Raw genomic sequence first — 24,344 nt, 5'->3', positions numbered from 1 at the left:
GAGAATATAAAAAAGGAAAAATTAAAAACTAAACCTATAATCTATAGAAGAACTCCAGAACTGATTTGCTTTGAAAGTAATCTTTCACGTGCGTTTCCCATTTGGGCATTCGCGGCATCTGCCTTCTCCCGTCCCCCCCGCTCCACAAACCCATCTTGTCACCCTCGTTTGGATGATGAGAAAAGTCACCGAGTTAAAAACATTTAGGCAAAGGAACAAAATGTCATTGCAGATTGTTTTCAATTTCATAAAAGGGATAGAAGCTGTCTTGTATAAATCACATTACAAATAATGGTGAAGAAATTCTTAGATAAGAGAGTCCAGGATAGTCATGGGTATGGATTCCAGGGAAGGTGCTTTAATAAACTCACAAAGCGTCATACCTAGAATCAACACTCATGTATCAGTCTCCCAACTCTGCTCCTTTGTTTCCTCAACAGAGCTACAGTGAACCTGTTGATGTGAAGACATCTCAACCTCCTCAGCTGATCAATTCGAAGCCGTCGGTGTTCCATGGGCCCAGCCAGGCCCACTCGGCCCTGTACCTAAGTTCCCACTATCACCAACAACCGGGAATGAATCCTCACCTAACCGCCATGCATCCTAGTCTCCCCAGGAACATAGCCCCGAAGCCGAATAACCAAATGCCAGTGACTGTCTCTATAGCAAACATGGCTGTGTCCCCTCCTCCTCCCCTCCAGATCAGCCCGCCTCTTCACCAGCATCTCAACATGCAACAGCACCAGCCGCTCACCATGCAGCAGCCCCTTGGGAACCAGCTCCCCATGCAGGTCCAGTCTGCCTTACACTCACCCACCATGCAGCAAGTAAGTGCAATGGCTCTGGACTTAGAGTGTGCACCCCTGTTCTGAAGTGTGGTGGCGGAGGTGGGGGGAGCTGTTTATCCAGCACAGGATTGAGGATATGTGTTTTCTATCCTTCTATTTAAGTCAAGAGAGCACTAAAGATACTCAACAAATATCTGCTTTCTGTAAAATGTAATTTACAAGTGGTGAGTTCGTGTGGCATTATGCCATCACAATTGACAGTCACTTCTTTTCATAATCACTGGTTTCTTTCCCATGATATCCATTTTGCTTCATGTTTCTAATCATTCTTCTTGTTTCTGTTTCTTGAGTAAAGTACATTTGTTATTTTAAGATACCAAGTGCTGCCGAATCTCTTTGGAATAGAGAATTCTACAACTTTTTAAAAAATATTGTTTGGAGATGAGAAAGTCTTGACTGGTATGCCTCTTGAGTCCAATAAATGCTGAAAAATGAAATCAGGTCCAACACCAAATCTGGTGGAACCCTGAAAGTCCTAAGAACTGAACATTTTAACCAGAGTTTTATTTAAAAATGAATATCTGGCTTCTGCATAAATTGAAAAACACAGGCTGTTTGGAGGCCTCTCTACCCACTCCCTGATTATTGAAACCATTTGTGTGCAATTTTAGCTTAACTTTTCTTTGAAATCAAATATTGCTTTTGGATTTTGGTGTTATTTTAAAATTTGAAAATTAGGCTCAAACAATATAAACGAAACTGAACAGAAGGCATCCTGAAATCCTAAAACTATTTTTTAAATTTTATTTAAAAAAATAAAAGCAGCTTTGCGCAGTGGCAGTATCGTAGCCAATGAAGTTTATCTGAGATGTGATTATTGCCAGTTGAAAGCTTCTCCCACTACCCTGCCATGACAACTTGCAGTGTAATTGACACTGGCAATCTTTTATAGTCTCTGTGGAGACAATATAATTTAAAAAAAAAAAATAAAAGTAAAAACTACAAATCACATTAAATGCAGGTATCCCTTATATACTCCAATTACTCTATTGCTCTCCAAGCTATAAGGATATAAGGCAAACACAGCTTTCCTGTAGAATTGATGTCTACCTCTCTGTGGAATTTGAATCTTTAGTTGGATTGGGATCGAGATGAAGCGGAAGGAGAGGCAGAAAAAGAAATCAAATATACATAGTCCCCAATTCATTATTATTATTACTATTATCATTATTGACAGGATTTTTGAGAGCTCACAGTAACAAGCCCAATGCTTTTAATACACCACCTCTTCTTTAATTCTCAGAAAACTTACAGTGTGGGTACAAGCATTATCTTCATTTAGAGGAAGACACTGAGGCTTGGCAGAGTTAAGTCACGTGCTCGTAAGGTTAGAGATGGAATTCAAACCCAGGTCTGTTCAAAACTCGGAGGCTGGATTCTAAAATGCTAGGCTTCCTGCGTCTCACTCACAATCGTTCTTGTAGACTCTTAACTCTTTCATATGAGAAAACCTGTATGTCCTAAGAATTCAAAGGATCTTTAAATTCTGGTTACTTCTCAAATCAAAGTCGTTACGGAGAACAAAGGGATTCATCTTCTTACTGAAGTCTTTCTTGGTGCCTAAGCCAAGATACTGTTAAAGCTATGACGATTTTCTTATCTGCATCCAACACAGTTGTTGATTCACTGGGGAACAAGAGTACGTAGAAAGCCACTTCCCACCACCCTGCCTTGTCTTAAGAGGGAATGACCAAGTTATATTCTGAGGGTCAAATTCCCACTCTTCCCATCAGACATCAACTTCAATTAAAGGGACATACTTGGGTATCCATGCATCTTAATGAACCAGTAATGTTTGTATGAAGATTAGTTGTTTGGAGGATGCCACCCTTGGTTGGGTAATTGACCCCTGTTTGAGGGTGCTGCCTAGCTAAGGACCCATGTTTTGCTTACAGTGCTATAGTTGGGGGCTGTTTCTTCCCGGAGGAAAAAACCAAAAGTTCAGTTTCCTCACCATGCTGCGGGCTGGAGCTGTGTGCAGAAATCTTTTTTCTGATTTATCAATCAGAGATGATTACTTTTTCTATTTATGCTAACATAAACACCTTGGATGATGTGGCTGTGATCCTGAATAGTTTTCAAATATTTCAGATTTACATAAGACCACATGTAAAAATCCAAGAGATTTGTCTTTCCATATAGAATCTTAACTGTATAAGAAAAAATAGAACAGATTACATTGGACAGGTTATTCATCATCTTTTAAGTCAGTTCTTTTAGTGTATCCCAAAAAGTATGCTTGCTGAGATGGGAAGACCTGATTACAATTTACCCAAATGGCATAAGCACAAAATGGAGAGTAAATCGCTCCAAAGACTACATTGACTAAGAACTCTTTTAACAATGCCCTGATCATGGTAAGTAGTCAAAATAATTGTTTAGTAGTGAACAAATAAACAAAGAAATGAGCAGTAAAAGTGTTTCACTGTTAGAAGGATTCAAAGATCAGGTAGTAGAATTTCAATTTCAATTCCTTGGAAGTTTTTTAAAATGTAATTGATTCGAAAAATTTTAATTGAACCCCTAACATGTGGTAGGCACTATCTAGGCTCTGGAAATTGAGTGATGAGTGAGAACAAGTCATGAGACCCCTGCCCCATGGAGTTGGCAGGGGAGGGATGGCAGTGGTGATATGATAAACAAATAACGAAGGTCCCCTGAAAAAAATAAAACTGGAAGACAAGACTTCTAGACTTTCATGGTGCATGGAGGAAGGACAGAGCCTTTAGCTAGGATGGACAAGGAAAGCCCTTCTCAAGGGCTGGCACAGTGACCTGAAGGATGAGAAGAGGAAGCACGCTTTAAATACTGGAAAGTAGGAAGGGTGTAGAGGATGTTCCCACAGACAGCAGCAGCCAGGAAAGGGGACTCTAGCTGGGAGAGCCAACCTGGGGAGGAGCATGGCCTGTCCAGGAGATGGGAAGGAGGCCAGTGGGAAGCAGGGGAATAAAGAGAGAGGTAGGGGCAAGGTCAGAGTCAAGGGCAGGGAATTGGAGTGGGATCCTGCAGGTGAAGGGGACTGGTATTCCCAGAGAACTGATAATCCTAAAATCAGGATCAAAAAGGGAGTCCACCACCCCTCCACGTTATCACTTCATTTATTGCCACGGCCACAGTCTGTTGGGGCCCACATCCGAGTCATCAGTTAGTCTTCAGCCCGTAGATGCAGACCTGAGTTGTGGATAAAATCTGACCTGACTCATCATTCAAAACACCTTTATGCTGAAGATGTTTGCTTCCTCATGTGGGAGCCATGTGGACATACCCAAACACCAGACAGAGAGAGAGAAAGAGAGACAGAGAGAGAAGAAAGTTAACAGCAACTGTATTTTTAAAATAGTGTCTCATATTCCAATGTTACTTTAGCTATTTTATTATCCTTTTGAAAATGAATGTATCCTACAAAAATGATTGTGTAGTCCACCAGGAATAATAGTTTCATTTTTTTCTAGAATAATGTTTTATACACTGAAACCGTGGACCTGCTTTTTTTGTCGTTTTCTTCCTTTTCTTCTGCTCACGAGATTGTCGAATGAGGTCAAGAGAAAAAAATCATTAATATCTGTCAACTTCCTTTATAACCTTAAGAAAAAATCTTTGTATGATATCACACAGACAGATTTTCAATTTCCTTGTGTAATAAACAGCTGCTTTAGGATTTGGGTGTAATTTAAAGGTTTAAAAAAAATCACATTGAGATTGATGAATAAATCAGTTGTGAAGACAAAAACACTGATGCCTGTTGAAAATACCTCTCCAGACAGGCAGGAAATGAAATTAGTTCCCAGTAAAGTGTGGATATGAGGATCACTGTTTGGTTGTGCTGCAGGCTTTTTCGGACTTGCTCTGGTGGCACAACAAAACTGCGAGGGCTGCAGAAATCTAATTAAAGAGCAAATGTCCCTTCTGACATCAAATTAATCTTTATCATGTTTCCTATTTTTATTTCAATCTGGCACCAGAAAATGAAATTTAAAATTCCAGGCATGCTACAAAACAGTTGGTGATTTTTCTCCTGAGTATTAAAATGCAAAATATTCAGTCTTGTTTAATTAGACTACTAAGCAAACACTTTTTCAAAAAATGTGTATCATCATGTTGTTTCATATTTACACCAATAATCAATATTTACTGAGTGCTACATTTGACCTCAGCATCTCTTTTTATAGTGTTCAGAGGAATGTGTCATTTTCTAAATTGAAAGAAAGTAAAATAATGTGAAATAATATTACTTCAGGCTTTGCTTGTATTTTTCTAGGTCCTTGTTTTGATATTAGTGATCTTAAAATAGACGTTGAAGTTAGCTGAAGTTTAAATCTTTGAACTTGGTAGCTAACACATAATTTTGGTTTTGTAAACTGAAGTCACTCATTGAATCTTAAACTAATAATGTTTTCTTACAACCTGAGGAACTATTTTCACTGGATGGGGAAAAAAAATGGCGGTTTCTGTTGTCTTTGTGTGGGGAAGGGCAGCGAAAAGGGGTGGGTGTTCTCGTGTGGTTGCTGGGTTTATTTGTTTATTTGTGCTTGTGTTTTGCTTTTTCATATGTTTCCACACCGTCAACTAAGTCAATATATTCTCGACTACTTCTTTTTTGAGACTTTTTTCCTTTTAGGTTACATTTTGTCAACTGTGTAAAACTCCAATATGGAGACCGAGCACGGTGGCTCACTCCCGTAATCCCAGCACTTTGGGAGGCCACGGTGGGAGGATTGCCTTAACCCAGGAATTGGAAAAGAGCCTGGGAAATATGGCGAAACTATGTCTCTACAACACATACACGCACACCAAAAAAAATTTAGCAAGGAATAATGGCAGCACCTGTAGTCCCAGCTACTTGGGAGGTTGAGGTGGAAGGATCGCTTGAGCCCAGGAGGTCGAGACTGCAGTGAGCCGACATGGTGCCATTGCACTCCAGCCTGGGTGACGGAGCAAGAGCCTGTCTCAAAAACAAAACAAAACAAAAATCCAATATGGAGAACTTTACACTAAAAAGATAGCAGCTGACTACAATGGCTCATGCCCATAATCCCAGCACTTTGGGAGACCAAGGTAAGAGGATTGCTTGCGCCCTAGAGTTCAAGACTAGCCTGGGCAACATTGCAAGTCTCTATCTCTACAAAAAATAAATAAATAAATTTAAATTAGCCAGGCATAGTGGCACACACCTGTAGTTCTAGCTACCTGGAAGGCCAAGGCACAAGGGTCGCATTAGTCCAGGAGTTTAAGGCTGCAGTGAGCTGTGATCATGCCACTGCACTCCATTCTGGGTGACAGAGCAAGACCCGGTCTCTAACAACAACAAAAAGATAGGAAATCCTTGACATTTAATCACTTATATACCCTGCACCTTTCCAACAGTAGCATCAAACAGTCTGCAATAAACTTTACTTATGAAAAACATGATTTATTGAGCCACTATTATAGGCTAGGCCCTGAGAATACCCAGTAAGTATTTGAAACACTCTCTGATCTCAAGATGCTTACAGCAGCCTTGTGATGAGGCTGAATAAAGGAAGCCAAGACAAAGCTCCTCTCAAGAGTTTTCTCCTGCCCTTCGCCCAGCATCTAACTAGACACTAGGGAAATATTTTGGAAGATATTTACAGCTTGAGGAACAGGTCACATCTACATAGACAAACGTATTTTCCGTAAACAAGCTGTGAATTTCTTTTAGTCTGTGTGAGATCAAGTAACAAATCTGGTTGAATTCTCCATTTTTCAGTGATTTGTCTCCAATCATTCAGAGTTTTGTCTTTGTCCACAGCTTGTGTGGGAATCAGTGGTGATGTTGGCTTGAAGTCTTTATCATTTGAATAGGAAATAAACTTATTATCTAAAACTGAATAATGAGAAATGAGAATATTTGGTAATAGGTGCCTTCGAGTCTTTACACGAGGGACACTCAAACATGAATAAAAGTCTAAGGAGGTATCCCTAGTTAAAAATCAATCCTCCTGTCATCCTGCTGAGTTCTTTAAAAGTGAAAATTCAACAATATTATGCCTTCAAAAGCTTTCTCCAAGTAAATAGAGAATGGTTTGTTTTTCAATCTCTTGATTTCTTAGTGGTTAAAAATCATGGATGGAATCTGCTTAGGAGACAACCATGAGATTAATTAAGTTGCCTTTTTGGTCATTTCCAGAAAAGCTTGCTTATGTTGCTCTTGAATTCACCAGAGAAGCTAAAAATAAATCTTAGTGTAGAATGCTTTTTGTTTACCAGATATAGCTATATACTTCAGAGATTCTGTCCTTGAATTTTTAATAGCTTCGCTAGGATTAAAAGTCAACACTTCACCATGCCAGTGTATTAGAAGAATCTTCCTGAAGTCTGATTATTGTTTGCCAGTTAATAGACTTTTCAATTAAAAAATATTTGCTCTGTGGTACACTTTTCCCTCCCTGTGTTTTGCAATGGCAAGTTGCTTTGCATCTCTTTTCCCTATATTAGTCCAACAACTGTTAAAAAGCTTTGGTTGAAATTTTTTAGCTGAGAGAGAAATACAAATAAAAGAAGAAGCAGATGGTCCCTTTGTGATTGAATGAAGAAAAAGAGGTTTGAGAACAATATGTGAATAGGTGTAGTCTAATAAAACACTCAGCCACCTGCTGCCTGAATCCTTCAAAAAAGATTCTGTTGCATATTCTGGGGATTAACTATTAATGTATCCTTAGGTTTGATAGAAAACATAAACTTTGAGGGGTTTAGGCCCTCTTCTCCCTTTGTTTTGATTGAGTTGGCTCCTCTATATTTGAAATTGTTTCTCAATTCAATTTATCTGCTCAAGGGTATAATTAAAGGTTTTCTGACACATGGCTAAATGAAGGAAAGGTAAGAAGAATGGACTTGTGGGCATTTCTTTTCTACCTTTGTTTTAAATTTTCTGGGCTCTTCCGACAGGCTTGCCCTTGCAGAGACAGAAGCAAGAGGCCTAGTGTGTCTGCAAAGAATGAATAAATATTTAGGTGCTTTTCTTCTTAAAATGTATTTTGATCCTTATTTGCGGACTTGCTTTCCCTTTCAGGGATTTACTCTTCAACCCGACTATCAGACTATTATCAATCCTACATCTACAGCTGCACAAGTTGTCACCCAGGCAATGGAGTATGTGCGTTCGGGGTGCAGAAATCCTCCCCCACAGCCGGTGGACTGGAATAACGACTACTGCAGTAGTGGGTAAGCGGCCGGTCATCGCCACCTGGTGGTGGACAGCGCTCATAGCATGCATATCATCCCTAGTTGATCGTTTTCTTGCTTCCAAAAACATGATCCGGGATAGTTTCACGTTCATGAAGGCAGAAGACACCAGAAATTGTTAAGCAGTCTTCTAGCTCTTCCAAGAACAAATGCCTTTAGCTCACTTCTCACTTCAGATGTAGGTTAACTAATTGCAGTTTCCCAGTGAACAACTCAAGCTGGAGCAAATAATTCAAAGCCATCTATCCCCCCATTTTCACCTGTAGAACAGGTTGCCTTGTAACAAGGAACTGTTTTTTTTTTTTTTCTCTTCCTACAGGGGCATGCAGAGGGACAAAGCACTGTACCTTACTTGAGAATCTGAACACCTCTTCTTTCCACTGAGGAATTCAGGGAAGTGTTTTCACCATGGATTGCTTTGTACGGTCAAGGCAGTTCTCCATTTTATTAGAAAATACAAGTTGCTAAGCACTTAGGACCATTTGAGCTTGTGGGTCACCCACTCTGGAAGAAATAGTCATGCTTCTTTATTATTTTTTTAATCCTTTATGGACATTGTTTTTCCTCTTCCCTGAAGGAAATTTGGACCATTCAGATTTTATGTTGGTTTTTTGCTGTGAAGTGCTGCGCTCTAGTAACTGCCTTAGCAACTGTAGATGTCTCGGATAAAAGTCCTGGATTTTCCATTGGTTTTCATAATGGGTGTTTATATGAAACTACTAAAGACTTTTTAAATGGCTTGATGTAGCAGTCATAGCAAGTTTGTAAATAGCATCTATGTTACACTCTCCTAGAGTATAAAATGTGAATGTTTTTGTAGCTAAATTGTAATTGAAACTGGCTCATTCCAGTTTATTGATTTCACAATAGGGGTTAAATTGGCAAACATTCATATTTTTACTTCATTTTTAAGACAACTGACTAATAGTTCTATATTTTCAAAATATTTGAAAATAAAAAGTATTCCCAAGTGATTTTAATTTAAAAACAAATTGGCTTTGTCTCATTGATCAGACAAAAAGAAACTAGTATTAAGGGAAGTGCAAACACATTTATTTTGTACTGCAGAAAAATTGCTTTTTTGTATCACTTTTTGTGTAATGGTTAGTAAATGTCATTTAAGTCCTTTTATGTATAAAACTGCCAAATGCTTACCTGGTATTTTATTAGATGCAGAAACAGATTGGAAACAGCTAAATTATAACCTTTACATATGGCTCTGTCTTATTGTTTCTTCATACTGTGTCTGTATTTAATCTTTTTTTATGGAACCTGTTGCGCCTATTTATGAAATAATAAATATAGGTGTTTGTAAGTAAATTTGTTAGTATTTGAAAGAGGTTTCTTTGATGTTTTAACTTTTGCTGGCAAAAAAAAAAAAATTCACGCTTGGTGTGAATACTTTATTATTTAGTTTTTACAGTAACATGAATAAAGCCAAACCTGCTTCTCATTTAGCAGCAAATTAAAGTAACCAGTCCTTATTTCTGCATTTCTTTGGTTGATGCAAACAAAAAACTATTATATTTAAGAACTTTATTTCTTCATACAACATAACAGAATTGCCCTCCAAGTCACACAAGCTCCAAGACTAAACAGACAGACAGGTCCTCTATCTTAAAAAGGTTGCTTCTTGGTTCTCAGCTGGTTCTAGTCAATTCTGAACCACCCCTCCCTTTCCCCGCAAAAAAGTAAAAGTCAAACCAAACTTCCTCAAGCTGCATGCTTTTCACAAAATCCAGAAAGCGTTTAAGAATTGAACTAGGGGCTGGAAGAAGTGAAAGGGAAGCATCTAAAAATGAAAGGTGAGTAACCAGACAGCAAAAGAAAAGGGAAAGCCATCCAAATTTGAAAGCTGTTGATAGAAATTGAGATTCTTGCTGTCTTTTGTGCCTCTACAAGCTACTGCTCTTTCCAGAATTCCTGGGTCTTCCAAGAGAATTCTTAAGGTACCAGAGATTTGCTAGGGAACCAAAAGTGCTTGAGAATCTGCCTGAGGGCTTGCATAGCTTTCACATTAAAAAAAAAGAAAAAGCTAGCAGATTACTCCTTTTTAGGGGATCATATCAAGAAAGTTAGTCTGGTTGGAAACCAAGAGAATGGCTGATGTCTCTTTCTTGGAACATGTGAAATAAATTTAGCAATTTAACTAAATACAAATATATGCATTGTGTAATCAACTCAGAATTAAACAGACAAAAGGTATGCTTGCTTTGGAATGATTTTAGGCATTGTACAACCTTGAATCACTTGAGCATGTAATAACTAATAAATAATGCAGATCCATGTGATTATTAAAATGACTGTAGCTGAGAGCTCTAATTTTCCTGTCTTGAAACTGTATAAGAACTCATGTGATTAAGTTCACAGTTTATTGTTTGTCTGTTTAGTATTTTAGAAATATACCAGCACTACTAATTAACTAATGTCTTTTATTTATTATATTATGATAAAGTAAAAATGTCACTTGCATTAAGTCTAAACTGAGAAGGTAATTACTGGGAGGAGAATGAGCAGCTTTGACTTTGACAGGCGGTTTGTGCAGGAAAGCACAGTGCTGTGTTGTTTACAGCTTTTCTAGAGCAGCTGTGCAACCAGGGTAGAGAGTGTTGAAATTCAATACCAAATACAGTAAAAACAAATGTAAATAAAAGAAAACACATCATCAATAAAACTGTTATTATGCGTGACCGTATTCTATCTGGTGATCCATCAGTCTCTAAAAAGCAAGCCTAGTCAGATGAGAAATCCCAAATAAATTTTATGGTGGAAGTGATCGGGCAGAGTGGGGGTTAATGGCTGCCATGGCCACAAACGTTCTTTCCTGAAACTCTGAGAATGCCCTCTCACTAACCTGAGGCTCTAGTATAGTGAGCTGTTGCCTAGGAAATCCCCATCTTTCAGAAGGCCAGAATCCACCCTGGGCACAGTAGCCCAGGCCCTGGCTTGGAGCTTGGAGCTGAGAGGAACAGTGGGAGTGCACACCGAGTTCTCTGCTGAAGCACTCCAAAGATTTCCAGGACCACCAGTAAAGTCATTCTGAGAGATAACAGCAACACTGTGGAACGGCAGATTTCTTCACCAACACACCAAAACCAAAATTATAGTTGATTAGAAAAAGAAAAAATTGCGAGAGTGTGTAGGAGTGGGTTGAGTTGTGTCTCTAACATAATCGAGAAATGATTAAGAAAGAATAATTCGAAAATCCCGATTCCCATTCAAATGTGACCGAGTTGATAAGGCAAAATGAGTCAAATAATGACTTCCAGTTAGTCAAATTAGTGAACATAGCCAAGGATGAAGTTGGTCTCTGTGATTATTTTTATTATTTGTGTTAAAGGCAAAGAGGCCTGTCTGCATGGACCACAAGCAGTCCATAGGAAGCCGTGGCCACCAAAGCAATACAGTCAACCCTCGAACAATGCAGGGGTGGGGGCACCAACTCCTCCCCACACCCACGCAGTTGAAAATGTCCATGCAACTTTGACCCCCACAAAACTTAGCTGCTAATAGCCTATTGTTGAGGAGAAGCCTTACTGATAACATAATCAGTTCAGTGACACATATTTTCTATGTTTTATGTATTATATTCTTAAAGTAAGCTAGAGAAAAGAGAATGTTATTAAGAAAATCATAAAGAAGAGAAATAGATGTTATTGACTAGTGTCAATAAGTGGAAGTGGATTATCATAAAGGTCTTCATCCTCTTCTTCATATTGCATAGGCTGAGGAGGAGGAGGAAGAAGGGGGTTAGTCTCGCTGTCTCAGATGTGGCAGAGACAAAAGAAAATTTGCACATAAGTGGACTCGCTTGCTTCAAACCCTTGTTAATCAAGGGTCAACGTATACTCTGGCTCAGATTCATTACTAAGATATGTCTTAAACTTATGAATGCATGACTTAAAATTAGCACATCAACAACCAATCCCTTTTCTATGGGTCTCTTGCCCTTTGCAAAAGAGTTGTCCCACTCATTGAAAAAGTGATTAGATTGAACCATATGAAATTGCTAATATTTGACCTGTTTTATCTACAAAATGGTAATTTCATATGGTTCAACCAAAAGGTGTGGGAATTAGAGACAATGGGGTTTTGACTATAACTCGATATGAAATTTCAAATGGAATTAGAAGTACTTTACAAAGTTCTAGGAGAAAATGCTCAAAGGAATAATCAATTATGTTTGTTTACAAGGTACCCCACTTTTAGAATGAGTCCTAGACAGGTATGTTATATTAAACAAGGAATATATTAAATTACCAGTAAATCCCAGTAGCCATTCATATTTCTTTGTTATGGTAAAAAATTCATGTGAACATTTGTAATAAATAGGTTATCTGCTGGAACAGAAAGTTTTTGTTAAACATAGAAGTCCTCATGTTTATCCGTTAAACAGAGATTTGACCTACATTTTCTATTCTACTCATAATTGTCATTTTCTTTTTTTTCTTTTTCTTTTTATTTCTTTCTTTCTTTCTTTATTTTCTGGGGACAGGGCCTCACTGTGTCACCCAGGCTGGAGTGCAGTGGCACAATCTTGGCTCACCACAACCTCCACCTCCTGGGCTCAACCAATTCTCCCACCGCAGCCTCCCAAGTAGCTGGGACCACAGGTGCATGCCAACACACCTGGCTAATTTTTTTCTATATTTTGCAGTGACAGGGTTTTGCCATGTTGCCCAGGCTGGTCTCAAACTCCTGGGCTCAAGCGATCCACGTGCCTCAGCCTCCCAAAAGTTCTGGGATTACAAGCATGAGCCACCGTGTCCAGCCATAATTGTTATTTTCAAGGAAGGATAGAAACAGAAATTTCATCTCTTTTGCTGATTATTAAATATTAAAATAGTGCCAAGGCAAGGTGAAAACTTCATATCATGAGTTTAACCTCTAAATCTAAGTCACCCTTCCACTTAATGGTTGAATTCATGTGAGTCACCGCATGGTACAAATCTCTTTGTCTGCCGGAAATTCAACAATTTCCTTATCTCCAAAACAACTTGGAATGTCGTAGCACACAGTAGGTGCATAAAAAACGCAATGATACAAAGAAAGATCAATAAAACATCACCAATTATCCTCAACAGGAATTGTATGGTGTTTTCTTGATGATTTAAAGGCTCTTTAAATATAGATGGGAATTGAATATTACAGGCAAGCATTAGGAGTGAAGATGCAAATGTTTCATTAAAAACCTAGGGTTACAAAAAGATTGAAAGAATTTCAAAATGAGTTATCCCATATTTTTTTTGGCCTACATAGTTGAACAAGAGCTTTTCTATTTGTGACAAAAGTAAAAGATCTAATACACACTAGTCTCACCAAGAAAATAAGAAGGGAGAAAAGAGGTGCTAGACATGTAGGGTGTCAAACACAAGAGAGAACATTCAGGAGACAAGTTTCATGGATTCTAAATTAAACTATTGATGAACAGGATACTGAATTTCTTTTTTTCTAATTACCAAGTGTTAGTATGACTTGGTGAAGCAAGGAAAAGACTGTATTTCCTGGTTCTATTTTTTAGGATTTTCAAAGGCGATTTCTCTACTTTTATTTGGAACCATTTCCCAGTGTGGAAAACCTTTCCTTACAAAAAAAAAAAAAAGCCTCCAAATCTGTACACGAGACCATTGCTTGGAGAAAGGGGATGGGGAGCCCCCTAACCTCACCAGCCACGGAGGAGGAAGGCTGGGAGCCGCGGGAGGAAGAGGTAACTTCAAACCCCGGTTAGACACACTTGGCAATCTACGTGTACACAGAGAGATTAGACTTTGCCTTCTCATTTCATGCTTAGCCAAACATCTTGTCATTTGTATCCAGCACCAGCCTGCAATGTAGTAGATGAGAAGAAGTGAAGATGAAGTTCTTGTTCCCGGATGGGAGACAACTGAGAACAATGACCTGTTATATTTCAGCACGGTCAGAGTTGCGCCTAATTAATGAAGCCCACCAGCAGGAATCATTTCACATTTTATTAACAGCTTGCTAGCAAAGACATTTGAAAGTGAAATTTTATTCACACTGACATGAGGCCAGAAGAAAAGAACAGTGACTAGAAAATAAAATGGAAAGACTTACGATACTACAGAGAAAACAAAAATACCATTCTAAAGAAAGGGTATGAACCAAACTACAGTATTTTAAAGTCTGGAGCGTCCCTGTTTGACAATTTTATGTTTACAATAAGCCCAAACATAATTGCTCTGATGGGCTGTCAGGGAAAAGATTAATTTGGCAAAGATTAGTATTGACTTGCTGTTTACTAAGGCTTTTAAACAGCTGTATCTGGCAGCATTCCTGTAAGTGGCTGTCATATCTGAAAATCAGCCTCACACCCTGGTGCTCGCCAGCTGTTCCTAAACAATCTTCTACCACTCCGAATGTCTTTCTCCAGGCCAAACAGCAAAAGCAAACTATTGCCAAATGAGCTTTTTTCTCCTCCTGTCACTTACTTCTGGTGGGGGTAGGGAGCTTCTAAATGCTGAAATGTCAGCTCAGGGCTGATGGCTTAGCTGATAAGAGGTGCCGGAAGCCAGTAGGTGGTTTTGGGTGCTAGATGAATACATTCCCCACATAGAGAGCGGTAGCGGTAGCACTGTTAGTCACCTCACACAGACGAAAAAACCACAGCTTGCAACTGTTGTAGGCAAAATGTTTTAAAGACAGTTAGAAAGTGATGATCAAAGGTTTAAAGCCATCAGAATTCCAAAATTAATGTTTTGTTTCTTCAGGCCAGGCACATGCCATATCTGCCATATAGCTGGGAAAAGACCCCACAGTGGGATGCTGAGAAGTTCAGTAGTGGCCGTTCATCTTTAGCATTGGAACTGGGATTTCTCCCAAGAACTCTGAAGGAGGACAAGCCACTTACTTGGCAAAGCATGCACCTTGCTTTTTGATTCAGTGGAAACCCGTAGAATAAAACAGATTTGGATGTTTTGAAGTCTGTTAAAGACAAGGCAGATTGAGTTTTGTACTGGAATAAGACCTGGTAGTTTCAAATCCAAGTATAGTCAGAAAAGCAATGGAAAGAATAACATTCCAATGGAATTAAACATCAGACTACAAAGGGCCCAGTGTCATGGTGAAAGTCACATTAGCCTTTCCAATATGACTGCTTTTGGGGGGATTAATCTCAGGCTTTTTGCATTGCATCAGGCTGGACTAAGTTGTCAGAGCAGATGCAAAAGGACATTGTTATCTCTTAACCCTTTCTCTGCCGGCACTTTCCATTACACTCTAAGGCATGGGGTTGGGGGAAGGAGGGAGGTGGCTTAGAAGCTAAGCTGTCTACAAAGACATTTCAAACAGGTGTTTACCAACGTTTAACTTTTAAATAACTTCATTTTGATGTCTCTGCTGTTGATGCACTCTGATGCTTGACATTTGAATCAGGATCAAATCCAGCCAGATTCCAAGGTACAGACAAACGAGCCATCCGCTCATCCCTGAATATGTCACTTTCCACCATGAGCACCCTAAAGCTGTCTTTCCGGTCCTTTCCACATATCACAATGGGGGGTGGTAGTGGGATGAGAAATAACACTAATTCAGCACTTACAATCAGAGAAATGAAGTGACTATAGACACTGAGAACACAAGAAAGGTGTATGTTTGTCTCAGCCCCACTGAGTCTGGCTCTGAAGCCCAGGCTGTGGGCAAAGAAAAATCAAGAGGACAGAATTTACTTAAAAATTAATCTGTGACCATAAGTCGTTGAGTGTTCTGAGTTCTAAAATAGCCCTGGGCTTAAGGGCACTGTGGTCATTTTCTGGGGCAAGAACTCTCTCTGCAGAGGCCTGCTCACACTGAGAAATCAGGCCAAGTGCCAGATTGTACAGAAATACACCCTCTTACTTGCTCCAAAGGTACCTCAGACCTTACAGCAAAGCAAGAGTTCTATCACTGGATTTAAAGCACATTGTTGCTAATCAAATTACAAGACTACAGCTTCAACCTTTAATCCCAAAAAACCTCAATACTGCTTTAAATAGAATCAAAGAAAGGCCAGGGTAGGGGCAGGGAAAAAAATCACTTACATGTATTCCTATCATGCTTTGTAGGACAGCATGTGGCACACTTACTCTTCATAACTCTTTTATAAGTTTGGTTGCTTCCCATTGGCCTGTAATTATTTGATTATTCAGATGAGTTAACTAAGTGTGGGAGATGAAGGGGTATACCAATTCCAGGACTGAATCTGATAAAGCCTATGAATTAAGTGAGGGGTCCTTGACAAACTGTTGGGACCCCACTATGATTACCCAAAAACCAGCGAACTTATCCCCATTGCTTGTGGTCCATGAGTAAAGTCCCTCCAGAAACCTAACGTCTTGGTATAATGAGTAGACGTGTAGTAATTGTCCTGTATAAAAGCAGCCTGTACTTTTATCCTACTAGATTTGCCTTTGCGAGGACCATCTGGTTTCTCCAGCCTGAGGAAAACCCTCAGAATTCATCTCTCTACAAATTTGGAACCAATTCTGGGGTATTTCATATTTTGCTTTGTTTTTGTTTTTTATCAAGATAGACCCACAGAAACCTAAATCTGGTCTTAGCAAGAGTTTCATACATGAACAAAAGAAAGAACAATGTGTCTAAATGAAACTGCAATTTCTGGGTACTATTACAAAATACTCATACCTACAAAGCAATTCTAGCTGTTGAGTTGGGTCATTTTTAACATCTGGTTTCATAATGTGGTTTCAGGAGACCAACATAACAGAAGTGACAGTCCTTTATAGTACTAAGTCTCTGGGAGTTTAGGTCCCCCTCTCTCTTTCTCTCTCTCTTCCTCTCTTTCCTTACTTCCAGGAGAATCTGTTACTTTATACTACCTATTGGTTTACTGAAATGATTGTGGTCTTGTGTTTTCAGAACATTTACCTTCGACTTCTGGACATCTGGAAAAGCCAGATTGCCTGCAGCCAGAGCAAGCTGGCCTGCAGCTTCACTTTGCTGATCACTTTGTTAATTCCCAGAGAGATAGAAAGAGACCCCATTTTTTTCTCCACCCCTTCTCCTTTCTGATGTAGAGCGATCAGAAATCTTTAAGGACTTTTCTATATGACTTCCCATTTCACACCACAGATGGTTTAGATAAAAACTATTAATTTTATTCATTCAAACAGCTTCATTTCACCAAAATGAGCCTATTTTTAGCATTTTGCCTTAAGGTTTGTTTTCACATTTTTGAAGATGTAAAAGAGTTTTGCTGACGTCTCAGATTTTAATCATCATCATTTCTGCCACCCAACAAGCTTTTGGACTACAGTGGAGCTGATGAGTCTTTTTAGAGGGAATTTGCTTTTTAAAAAATGTCATTAGTATTGCTTTACAAATTTGGTTTATGTATATTTTCATACAACCTTTGAGTGTTTGCATTTTTTCATGGGGTTAGTTTTGATCATTTCAATTTCAGAATAAGTCCTGTATATGCTCTGTCAAACATAATGATGTCAGCTCTTTATCTTGGTTTTATCCTTATGTCATTACTTTGCAGAATATTTCCATTTGGACAACATACCATACTGGAAAAAAAATCTCTTCAGAGACTCCATGTTCAAAGAAAGAAACTACAAATAAACAAGTCAAAACTTTATCCACTTTTGGTTGTTGTACAGGGTCAATGTAAACTGCTTGCTAGATGTTACCTGTGTTAACATAAGAAGAAAAAAATCTGCTAAGTTACTTAAAATTAAAATGGCAGGTGGAAACATATAATAATAGTCTAGTGACCCAAACAAGAACTATAGAGTGGTGTGAAGACTTGACTAATTGCTGAAAACATAGATGATGAAACTATCCAACTTTACTTTGAACTCCAATCTTCCCCCCACCCTTCCTTATCTCTATGGGAATATTTCTTACTGCTTTCCCCAGAGATATCACATGTGCCTGTGCCTGTGGGCTCAATGAGGAGGGACAGGAAAAGATTCACACCCTAATTGTTTTCCCTTCAGTTATTCAGTAGCCCTCAAGATCTCCCATTCCTTCACAGATTTGAAAGGCACTAAGTATTGATGTTATGTATTATAGAATCAACCTAGAGCATGTCAGCATCCAAGCCTGACTTTTCTAATGACTAGCTTTCCAATTAGCTCTTTAATTGTTTCTTTAACTTATCCAGATATAGGCATAACCATCCATCCCCAGTGGAATGACACAAACTCACTTTCACAGGCTGCACGTAGTGTAGCGAACATGCATGAATCTGAAAGTGGCATAGAAGAATCATAATCTATGCTGTATTTCTCAAACTTCAGTGCATTGAAAGTAGATTTCCGGGCTCCATTCCCAGATAGTCCGATGCAGTTAGTCTATAGGTATGACCTGGCATTTGCATTTTTAGAGCTACCCCAAACTATTTTGATGTCAGTGTCCATAGAATAATTAATAAATGGATGGCAAGTGGATCTTGCCTTCAACTTTAAGTCTCTGAGACTCTTTGTTGTCAATGGCCAGGTTTAATACCAACTTGAGGATTTAGCTTCTGATCATGAAAAGACACCCAGCTAATAAAGCCCTAGGTTATCTGATTAAAGCTATTCAACAGTTTGTTTGACTTACAAAAGAAGGTCTCTAGAGGCAGATTGGTCAGAATCAGTTCAGGGCTCCACAGTGCTATCTTTCTCATCACCCTAAATGTGTAGACAATCATTGTCATCTTTGTTGTCTCATATAGTATTCTAGGACAGAAGAAGCAGGAAGAGCAAAGAGGAAAAATGAAAAGAAGTAATGCCTGTCAAGATCCACAAACTTTCCCAGAAATCTCCAACAGAATTCTACATATGTCTCATTGACCACAAATATCTCACATGGTCATCCCTAGCTGCTGATGGCCCTTTGAATAAAACCAAGGATCTATTGACAAAGACTTGGAGAGGAGATATTTGCAATATTAGCAGTGTCTACCACACCAACTTCCAGTCATTCAACTAAAGTCTTTTCTACCATACCACCACTGGCTTTGCTCTTGAAAATTATCTGCAACGATCCCTAATTGCCAATTTCATATGAGTTGTATTCTGTATTATCTTCCTAGATTTCTCTGCTACTTTTGACTATACTGAAACCCTCCCCAAAAACTCTCTCTGAAATCTTACCTCTTCTAAATACTAAATCATAGTTCCACTGACCACAGACAGACAACTCTTATTCTGTGCCTAATAAATAATTGACATTAAAAGAGTTGCCTAAACCAAATTTATAACCTTCCAGTAAAGACTTGTTCCTCTTCCCAAACTCCCTTTCTTGGAGAATGGCATGCTGACCTACTTAGCCTTCCAAGTTAGGATTCTTCATATTCTCCACCCTTCCCTCCTTTCATCCCACACACAGATAGGACCATTGTGTTTAATGATGCTAAATCCTTATTAGTCATCAAATTTTCTGAATTACTTTTCATCCATTTCTCCCAAACAAAATTAGTTCCATTTCTCTACATTCTCCCCTGGAACATCACAACAGTGACCTAAGTTGTCAGAGTTTACAGACAGATGTTAGTCTTTTCTTAAAAACCCAGATTAAATATAATAATGCTTTCATTTTTAAAACTCTTGTGGCTCCTCCATTGCTTATGGATTAAAATTCAAACAGCTGAGGCTAGTGTATACAACCACGCAAAATCTGGCACCAGTTTACCTTACTTGCTACTGCTTCTCAATTTTCCTTCCAAGATTCTGAAATTTGGCAACCCAGTTCCTTGTCAATTCCAAACACATTAGACTATTAGGCTCCACACCTTGTGGTTATTATTTCCGCTGCTTCTTTTGAAGACTTCTCATCTTCTCACTAAATTTAACATTCCTTTTCAATATTTCCACAGTACTCCGTTTCACACTTGGAGGAAAAATTTTTAAAGTATTAAAAGTATTTACTTTTGTGTTTGTTTCCATGATTAGATTAAGAGGTATTTAGATCCTATTCAACTTTGTGATCCTGCCACACTTATAAGAACAGTGCCAGGTAAACATGTGTATAATAAATGTTGAACGAATAAATAGTGCATTTTATTTTTCCAGACAAAATCTCACAAGCAGAAGATTGTCCCCTAGACCAAGAGATATAGAAAATCATCATCCTATGGATTACTTTCCCAAAAGTAATGAAGAGACCAAGTTTCTTTTACAATCACAACTGCTTTCTAAAGGGAATGGCCTTATTAAAAGAAAGTTTTGTTTTGTTTTGTTTTGTTTGGTTTGGTTTTGTCCTGCAGAATGTCCTAATGGAATCGCATATGCAAAGATGAACCAGGAACTGAGCTTAGGGTGAGGGCTAGAAAGAGCTGAATTCGAAGGAAGGAAGGAAGGAAGGAAGGGAGGAAGGAAGGGAGGGAGGAGAGGAGAGGGATAATTTTGAGTTTCAGGAGATATTTTACATAAAAAGGAGGGAAGAAGAGAAATGAAAAAGGAAGAGATATGAACCAGCAAGTACCATGAGTCCAGGGGCTCTGGGAGTGATGAAGCAGCCATCAACTGCTTGGCTTTTAGGTGGCTTTTATGTATATCCCCTCAGCATAAGATCACACAGGTGTCAAGGAAAAACAAAAAGGAGTTCATTGCAGCATTAAACACAGGTACACAGGTCTTCATTTTACTAGGTATTTTTGTCTGTATAATTTAAATATTTCAAAATTTGAATTTTTCTCAATTTTAATCTCAAATACCAGATACTTAAAGACATTTAAGTTCAGGAATATTATGTGTGAAATAGTTTGAATTTTGAGATGAAGCACACCGTTGTCCTTCAATCCCTACCTACACTTCTGTTCTCCCATAATTTCATGAAATTCTCTACACACAAGAATTTATAAATGTAACTTTTTTTCTTTTCTCAGTTTCTGCTTTAGGTTCATGGGGTACATGTGCATGTTTGTTACATGAGTAAACTGCGTGTCACCGGAGTGTGGTGATTTTATCACCTAGGTAGTGAGCATAGTACCCAATAGGTAGTTTTTTGACCCTCAACCTCCTCCTCCCACCCTCCCCACTCAAGTAGGCCCCAGTGTCTGTTGTTCCCATCTTTGTGCCCATGTGTACTCAATGTTTAGCTCTCACTTAAAAGTGAGAACAGGCAGTGTCTGGGTTTCTTTCTTTCTTAAAATTATTTCAATAGTTTAGGGGCATAAGTGATTTTTGGTTACATGGATGAATTGTATAGTGGTGAAGTTTGAAATTTTAGTGCACCTGTCACCAGAGTAGGGTACATTGTACCCAATATGTACTTTTTTTTATCCCTCACTCCCTTTCCAGCCTTCCTGCTTCTCAGTCACCAGTGTTCATTATACCACTCTGTATGCCTTTGTGTACCCAATAGCTTAGCTCCCACTTATAAGTGAGAACACTTGGGTTTTCATTCCTGAGTTACTTCACTTGGAATAAAGGCCCCCAGTTCCATCCAAATTGCTGCAAAAATATTACTTTATTTTTTTCAGAGCTGAGTCATATTCCATGGTGTATATATTCCCTGTTTTCTTTTTTCAGTCATCGGTTGATGGGCACTTAGGTTGATTCCACATCTTTGTATTGTAAATTGTGCTGCAATAAACATACACATGCAGGTGCCTTTTTAATATAATTACTTCTTTTCCTTTGGATAGATTCCCAGTAGTGGATAGAATTGTAGATTTGCTTTTAGTTCTTTGAGAAATCTCCATACTATTTTCCATAGAGGTTGTACTAATTTACATTCCCACCAGCAGTACATAAGTGTTTGCTTTTTTTTTTTTTTCCACTACATCCGTGCTAACATCTATTGTTTTTTGACTTTTTAGTAATGGCCATTCTGGCTGGGGTAAGGTGGTATCTCATTGTGATTTTAATTTGCATTTCCGTGATGATTAGTGATGTTGAGCATTTTTTTTTTTAATGTTTTTTGGCCATTTGTATATCTTCTTTTGAGAAATGTCTATTCATGTCATTTGCCCACTTTTTAGTGGGATTATTTGTTTTTATTTCTTGCTGACTTGTTTGAGTTCCCCGTAGATTCTGGATATTAGTCTTTGTCAGATGCATAGTTTGCAAATATTTTCTCCACTCTGTGGGTTGCCTGTTTACTCTGAGGATTATTTCTTTTGCTGTGCAGAAGCTTTTTAGTTCAATGAGGTCCCATTTATTTATTTTTGTTTTTGTTGCATTTGCTTTTGGGGTCTTAGTCATAAATCCTTTGCCTAGGCAATGTCCAGAAGGGTTTTCCTAGATTTTCTTCTAGAATTTTTATAGTTTCAGTTTTAATTCACCTTGAGTTGAATTTTGTGTATGGTGAGAGACAGGAATCAGTTTTATTCTCTAAATGTAGTTATCCAGTTTTCCCAGCACCATTCATTGAATAGGATGTCCTTTCCCCAATTTATGTTTTTGTAGGCTTTGTTGAAGATCAGTTGGTTTTAAGTATTTGGCTTTATTTCCGGGTTCTCTATTCTGTTCCATTGGTCCGTGTATACACTTTGATACCAGTGTCATGCTGTTTTTGTTACTATAGCCTTGTAGTATAATTTGAAGTTGGTAATGTGATACCTTCAGGTTTGTTCTTTTTGCTTAGGATTGCTTTGGCTATTTGGGCTCTTTTTTGGTTCCATATGAATTTTAGGATTTTTCTTTCTAATTCTGTGAAAAATGACATTGATGTTTTGATAGGAATTATATTGAGTTGATAGATTGCTTTGGGCAATATGGTCATTTTCATGATATCGATTCTTCCCATCCATGAGCATGGGATGTGTTTCCATTTGTTTGTGTCATCTATATGCATGTGATTTTTGTGGATATCATGGGAAAAAGCTAAGTTCCACATCTGAGTCAGCATCATAGGAAAGAGTGACAACTTGCATTAAGTGAGAAGATAATTAAAAACCTACAGAAGTTCAGCAGATGTACGAGACTGAAATATGAAAAGCCCATGAGGTATAAGCACCATTCCCTCACCCACTGCCCAAGAACCCACAGGAAACATGGAAAACACTTTGGATTTCCACAGGACATGGGAAGGGGGCTTTGTGCAGCTCTTACTAGGACTTTAGGAACAAGTAAGATTTCAGACGATACACACATATGCTATCAACATTATTGTATTTACTAATAAAGATCTCTACATAATCTTTGGGCAAACATCTAAATATAGTTTTGATCATCAGAGCTCCCTTCTTTTTCTGTTTATTCCAATAACATTACAATTTTTCCTTTTTATATATTGTGGCTGGGCTGAAGAAGAAAATCACAGGAAATTTTCCTAGTTATTTTCGGTCCCAAGAAAAGTTGTAGGGTGACTCCAGTAGTCCTTGCTATGTGCTTCACAGCATCCCACATGGGATAGAGGCTTATCTTCACTGAAAGAGAAGGGTGCCAAAAAGAAATGCATACCTAAAGGTGGGGTAACCCCTGACAACCAGCTTGGAACTTTTTACACCATGATTTCTTGGGCATATAATTCTTTTTTCTGTAAACTGACTTATTCTGAAGCCAGGCATTTGGGGAAAAATAATTTAAATCAGTCATATCAAAACACATGGGTGAAAATGAAAAGGCAAATCTTTGTTACCAACTAACGTACCCTCTAGATACACTCCATCTCCAAATCTTTCCCAAAATCCAAGGTTGGTACCAGAGAATGGGACAGGTTCAGAATGAAGTGAAATACATGAATAAGGTGAGAATATCTATTTCGCATGTTGTATAGTAATGTTAAGAACTTGTGGTTTTACAGTTTTTAAGCCCTGTCAAAAGGTCTCTCTTGAAAATGGCCTCATCAAACTGTATTGATCCAAAAGGCCACGTTGGAAGGGCAGGAACCAACACATTCTAGATGCCTGGGAAGATAGTGAGAAAAGAAAGAAAGAAAATGTCTTGAATATGCCACTGAAGACAGAAAATTCTTAAATTGGAATGGGAGAAATGGTGGTGACTGAAATATTTTATATCTTCACAGCCCTGAGTAATTCAGATAAGAAATCTCCCAGTGATACTTTTCCGTACCTATGTCAAGCTCAACCTGAGACCACTCTACTCTCTTCTTCTAAAGCTGCCAGGCAAGGAATTCAAGGTTAGAGCAGCAACAGTTAACGGATTTCTTTTCTTTCTTTCTTTCTTTTTTTTTTTTTGGCCTTTTCCAGTGCTTTTAATTCTTAAGTGAGTCATTTATTTAACTGAGAATTCTATCTGATGCAGCTGTACAGGAAAATGTTACTTGGAAACCAAAATGATACCAATTGTTTTTAGAGAAGAGTGGCGTTTTCTGTTCATTTCTGAACCTCAGCCAGGAGGGTCACTGGCTGGTATGTTGGGAGGGCCTCTCTGGCCC

The 24,344-nt window shown here is 38.4% G+C and overlaps 1 protein-coding gene and 1 non-coding gene across 2 annotated transcripts in view; both read left to right on the top strand.

Moving 5' to 3' along the window:
* Positions 1-10,473, top strand: part of TOX (thymocyte selection associated high mobility group box) — a 310,862-nt gene extending 300,389 nt beyond the window's left edge. The window contains exons 7-9 of the mRNA XM_003256016.4: positions 441-827; positions 7,879-8,030; positions 8,371-10,473. Of these exons, the coding sequence (XP_003256064.2) occupies positions 441-827; positions 7,879-8,030; positions 8,371-8,407 (576 nt within the window). The 3' untranslated portion in view covers positions 8,408-10,473. The remainder of the gene's footprint in view (positions 1-440; positions 828-7,878; positions 8,031-8,370) is intronic.
* On the top strand, positions 1,612-1,752 carry LOC115830762. Its single transcript, XR_004026305.1, has one exon. It is a non-coding gene; the product is annotated as a U4 spliceosomal RNA (small nuclear RNA).
* Positions 10,474-24,344: the final 13,871 nt, after the last annotated feature.

This window comes from Nomascus leucogenys, chromosome 16 (assembly GCF_006542625.1).
Source record: "Nomascus leucogenys isolate Asia chromosome 16, Asia_NLE_v1, whole genome shotgun sequence".
Taxonomy (NCBI): Eukaryota; Metazoa; Chordata; class Mammalia; order Primates; family Hylobatidae; genus Nomascus; species Nomascus leucogenys.
The sequence above is the reverse complement of the archived record's forward strand: the minus strand, read 5'-3'. Positions and strand labels throughout refer to the sequence as shown.